This window comes from Corylus avellana, chromosome ca5, assembly GCF_901000735.1.
Source record: "Corylus avellana chromosome ca5, CavTom2PMs-1.0".
Lineage (NCBI taxonomy): Eukaryota > Viridiplantae > Streptophyta > Magnoliopsida > Fagales > Betulaceae > Corylus > Corylus avellana.
This window is the reverse complement of record NC_081545.1, coordinates 7,014,723-7,020,461: the sequence shown is the minus strand read 5'-3', so window position 1 is coordinate 7,020,461 and position 5,739 is coordinate 7,014,723. Positions and strand designations below refer to the sequence as shown.

The following is a 5,739-nucleotide window of genomic DNA, read 5'->3' as shown; positions in this document are numbered from 1 at the left end:
TCACTTTAGCACATTACCATTTTGATGACATGTCACTTTGGCACATCACCACTTTGATGACATGTCACATTGACACATCACTCAATGGTGACGTGTTATTGTGGCACGTCGTCAAAGTGGTGATGTCACTTTGACATGTCACCAAAGTTGTGACGTGCCTACAATGACATGTCACTATATGCAATTAATTAATATAATTAATTCCTAAATGCTCTATTAATTTATATGATAATTTGAAAAATATAAAGGATATAAGCATCAATAGATATATATAGGGTTGTAAACGAACAAAACTACCCATGAGTTTGCTCGGACTCAGCTGACTCATGCTCTTTAACTGTATTTATACATGAATTAGCGGAAGATTGAAGTCATAGACAGCAATTAGTTGTAAAAATTTTTGTTTGTATCTATGACTTTGTAACTTCATAGCGTGTGGCTATGATTTTGCAGAATTTTATGCTTTGATATAAAAATATATATAAGTCTCTATATATTATAAATTATTTTTTTAGTGAATATATAAATTATAATTACACATTGACTGCATATTGAATAATATAAATGTACGTCGTATAAGATCGATACTTAATATCATTAATTAACAATATGTCAATGTATATTAATTATTATGTGTTTCAAAAAAATATATTAAGTACAAAATTTAATTGGTATACACTATATCATTACATCTATCATGATTATAAGTATCCATATTATATGTATAGGTCCATATAATATATTATAAATTAAACTATAATATATACGTATATGATTAGCGAAATGTACAATTTTGGACCCTATAGTTTAGAGTTTTGACAAATAGCTCTATGGGTTTAAAAAAAAGTTATTAATCAATTCATAGGATAAGCAAAGAGAACAAAGTAATCATTGCTATTAGAAAGTTAATAGAATTCACTAATGTGGGGGTACGTGGTTCAGCTACCCCCTCTAACCGGTTTGATTCGTCTTGATATAATACATTAATAGATTTTGTCAACTTTTCTAATGACATGAGCTAATTTGTTCTTTCTTTACTTACTAGATGGAGTGATTAATCACTTTTTAATACTCGGAGAGTTATTTGTCAAAACTCTAAACTACATTGACCAAAAATGAATTGATCCCAATATTTTAAGAAAAATGTTTATTTCATCCAAATGCACATGTCATTATTAAACTTTTAAAGGACAAAGTTTTCCTCCAAACTAGGTTGGAGGAATTTCCTTCAACTTAATCTATAAAAGTGCCATGTGTCCCATGAACATGTGAGATGCATATGTTTTTTTAATAGCAGGGATAAAGTTGGAATAAATTTTATTAAAAACTCATGTGCATCTCACATGTTATTAAAAAAAAGGACACATGTCATTTTTATAGATTAGGTTGAAAGAAATTCCTCCAACCCAGTTTGGAGGAAAACTTTGTCCACTTTTAAATGGTACAAAAACAAAAACAAAATTATAATTCAAGAGCCAGTGATCATAGTCGTCTGATGCCTTAATTCCACATTCCATTCTGTATCCTAATTAGTCAACTAAAATATAAAATACTTTTTTCCTTTTATTTTGTCTGTGTTCTTCCATTTATTTTGCTGTCTTCCATCTTCTTCTTGTTGTGTTCCTGTCGTGTGGATTATTGCCTTCAATCCAGAGATACTTTGAAGAGGGCGAGTGGATTACTGACAATGGAACAATCCTTGTCTCTAGTGGAGGAAGGTGTGAACTGGGATTCTTTACCCTATCAGAAGCTCTACCCACAAAAGGTTCGTTGGGATTTGGTACAAACAGGATCAACAAACAGTTCTATGGGTTGCCAACGGAGACAATCCTAAACTTAACGGCTCCACTAGAACTTTTGGAATCGCAGAAGATGGCCTCCTCAAGGTATCGGATTCCATTGGAAAACAAAATTATTGGTCTACGCCTATTAGAAATCTATTGTTGACTATTGGCAAAATTCTAAAGTATAAAGAAGAACTTATCAAAAAAATTGTTAATATTATTTTGGACCAATTGCAAAATCAATCATTATGGTTGGACTAAATTACAAATCATTTCCTGTGATATAAAAAATAATTCAAAAATCCTTGGCCTAAATTACAACACGGACTATATTTGCAAAATTATAACAAAAAAATTGTGTCCACAAATTTCATTTGATTACAAAGATGTCAAACAAACAATCAAATTTGACTGAATCAATATGCATTTAGATAAATAAAGATAAATCTTTTTTATTTTTAATGGGTTGGTGTAAATGTGTAAATGTAATTTATAGCCCTGTCCACCGACTTCAACCAGGTGCCATGGTTAAAATTTGAAGAGTAAAATTGTAATTTTACTTTTGATGAATAATTTTGTCCCTCGAAAGTAATTAATAAGTTTTTCTATTACATTTAAAATGGAGAGATTTGATTGCATAAATTGATAGCTCCCGCATTTAATTCAGAGGAAACAGGTGTCACGTACAGTGTACGTGTAAAAGAGTAAATGTGCAAATTGTAATTGACAATTGAAATCCAGTCGACACGGCCCACATGCACCTACTCAATCACTCGGACGTACGTATAATAATGAGTCACGTGCTTTTTTCTATTGAAATTTGAAAGTTTGACAAGACCTCACATGCATCAGACGTACATATATCAACGGTCAACATATTACATTTAATAAGCAATAACTCTATACTACGTGAGCGTTGTGGATTACTCTTTCAATTATCACTTGAGTCTCCAGAGTCGCAGAGGAAGAGATAGCAGAAATGAAGAAGAAGATTTAGAAGAAAAAGGTATCCAACATGAAGCCGGGGATATACGGTGATAGGGGCGTGGTACAAAAGGTTATGCAATGCCTCAATCATTACTTTAATTTTAGTTTTGGATTGGTTTGAATTAGTTGGAATCTCTCCAAGTTTTAGGGCAATTCAAAAAATTAACATGTTGTAGGGGTTAAAAAGCATGCAAGAACATTGTGGCTTTTTTGTACCAAGAAATCTTGAAGGGTATTGTATAGAACCAGAATGTTTTGCAATGCGATGATAAGCATCCTCAGTGTGCTTGAAATGATATAAAATTTCAGTTAAATCAGTTACCTGTATGCATGCTTTGTTCGTAATGATAAGCCATAGAAGAAAAATCAACTGTAGTATATTGTCTGCTAGTTGGTTGCTGTCTTCCATCTTGTTCTTGTACATACTCTTGTTGTTTTCCTGTCGTGTGGGTTATTGCTATGCCACAGATACTCTGAAGCAGGGCGAGTGGATTACTGACAATGGAGAAACCCTTGTCTCCAGTGGAGGAAGGTTTGAACTGGGATTCTTTACCCCTATCAGAAGCTCTAGCCACAAAACGTTCGTTGGGATTTGGTACAAACCGGATCAACAAACAGTTGTGTGGGTTGCCAACCGTGACTAGCCACTACTTAGCGGTTCCATTGGAATTTTTGGAATCACAGAACATGGCATCCTCAAGATATCGGATACCACTAGAAAAGAAGATTATTTGTCTGTGTCTCTTGATTCCTCGTCTACAAATCGGACTGTGAAGCTCATGGATTCTGGAAACCTGATCTTTAGCGATGATGATGATGATGACCAGTCGGTGACGAGTCACTGGGAGAGCTTTCAAAATCCAACGACTGATACATTTCTTCCAGGTATGAACATAGATGAATTCCCGTCATTGACTTCATGGAAACGCGATGGTGACCCGGGACAGGGGCAGTTCACGTTTAAGCAAGATCAAGCAGAGAGCAACTACATTATCTCAGAAAAGCAAGAACGCGGTTATTGGAGAAGTAGTTGGATAGGAAGCAGCCCAGATGACACGCCCAATGACATTGTAAGCTTGTTATCAAATTGGAGTAATATCGGGAATTATAGTTACGAAAGGTTAGTGATGAATTATACGGGGGAATTACAGTACTATCGGAGCTCGGGTGTGGACCAGGGAAATTGGTCTTCGATTTGGAGAAAGCCGGACGACAAATATTGTAGCATTTACAATTTTTGTGGGAATTTCGGCAGCTGCAATATTAACAATAGCCCAATCGTATGCAAATGTTTGCCCGGGTTCCATCCTACTAACCCGTGGAATTGGAATTCTAGAGATTTCTCGGATGGGTGCACCAGAAATTCAACATCATTGGACAAGAGCGACATGTCCTTGAGCTTAAAGATGATGCAAGTGAGCAAGCCAGAGCTTTCTTTAGATTCCATAGGCAATGAAACATATTGCAGAAAGAAGTGTCTGACCAACAGCCAATGCCGAACTTATTCATATGGTTATTTAGATTTAATACAGAAAAACTACGATTCGTTTTTTCTTGCCTGCAATATTTGGATTTCGGATTTAAGTGATCTCCAAGATCGAGGAGCACACAAACGGTCTTAACCTCTCTGTCCGCGTGGCAAAATCTGTTATAGGTACTCAATCTTTTTACACATTGGAATATGCTGGGATATATTGATTCGGTAGCTGAATTACATCCATAGAAACTGATCTAGCTAATTTACTTTTGTTTAAATTAAAAAATCATCATAGATGTTAAAAATGAAGTGAGAAACCAACTCTGCTGGTATGGCATTTTAAAATTATAGCACTAGCTGATCTTTCTTTTTATGCTTCACTATTAATTTCACCCTTGGGCTGTCAGGGTTCATTTAGAGTAGTATTTTACATGTCAATTTTTAGTTCCTATTTCAGACTTTAAAATATCTTTGCAGAATCAACTCCAAGGAATTGTGAGCCTTGTGGCACAAACCTGATCCCCTATCCGCTGAGCACTGGAACAAATTGTGGTGACCCCATGTACTCCAGTTTCTACTGCAACAGTTCCATAGGCCAAGTTAGCTTCGACACGGCCAATGGCACCTATCGAGTCGCAAGTATTGATCCAAGTACACGAAAATTTGTCATCCAAGTCAAATATGCAGGAAATTATACAAATTCAACAGGATTTATGCAACTCAATAAGTCATTCCTGTTTAATAAAACCATTAATTCTAACGACTATAGTTCTAAAGGTAAAGACGAAATAGAGATTAGTTGGAAGCCGCCGCTAGAGCCAAGCTGTAATTCATCCAACGACTGCAAGGATTGGTCAAATTCAACTTGCAATTTAACAAGAGATCATAGAGAGAAGAGGTGCCTTTGCACTGGAAACTTCCAATGGGATGGTTCAAATTTAAATTGTACTAAAGGTCAGGATGCTATATATATATATACACATATTAGTGTTGTTGTTAGATCAGTTTGATAATCAAACCTAGGCCTCTTTCTCCATTGCATTTCATAAGCATTCTAAAAGTTTTCTTTCCAGTTATGTATAAATTATAATCACTTCTAACAGTACGTTAGAAATTGGGAGGTTTTTGGTAGAACTTTCATATCCTCTTTAGCAATATCATGCTTTCCTTGTAGTAACAGTAGACCTTATAATTGCAACAATTAATGAATTCCACAATATAATAGTGGAATTTGACTTATCATTTTGAATCTAAGTAGAGATTGTTCACAGTCGAAAAAATTGCTATGGGGAGTCCTTTCATATTTTAAATTTTAATGTGAGAGTAGTCCTCTTTCTTTTTTGTAGAACCTTCTAAAGGAAAGATGTTGTTGACTCTGATTGTTATGATGCCTCTAATAGTACTAGTGTTTGTTCTCACAAGCTCAATTGTTTGTATATGTTTATGGAAAAGAAAGATTGCCCAGAGACAAGGTAACTTATTTGCCAAAAT

At 34.8% G+C, this 5,739-nt stretch overlaps 1 protein-coding gene across 1 annotated transcript; it reads left to right on the top strand.

The window, feature by feature from the left end:
* The first annotated feature begins 2,764 nt into the window (after positions 1-2,764).
* Positions 2,765-5,363, top strand: LOC132181314 (G-type lectin S-receptor-like serine/threonine-protein kinase At4g03230). Its single transcript, XM_059594478.1, has 2 exons — positions 2,765-4,425; positions 4,726-5,363. The coding sequence occupies exon 1, from the start codon at positions 3,551-3,553 to the stop codon at positions 4,391-4,393; it is 843 nt and encodes a 280-aa protein (XP_059450461.1). The 5' UTR covers positions 2,765-3,550; the 3' UTR covers positions 4,394-4,425; positions 4,726-5,363.
* The last annotated feature ends 376 nt before the right edge of the window (positions 5,364-5,739 follow it).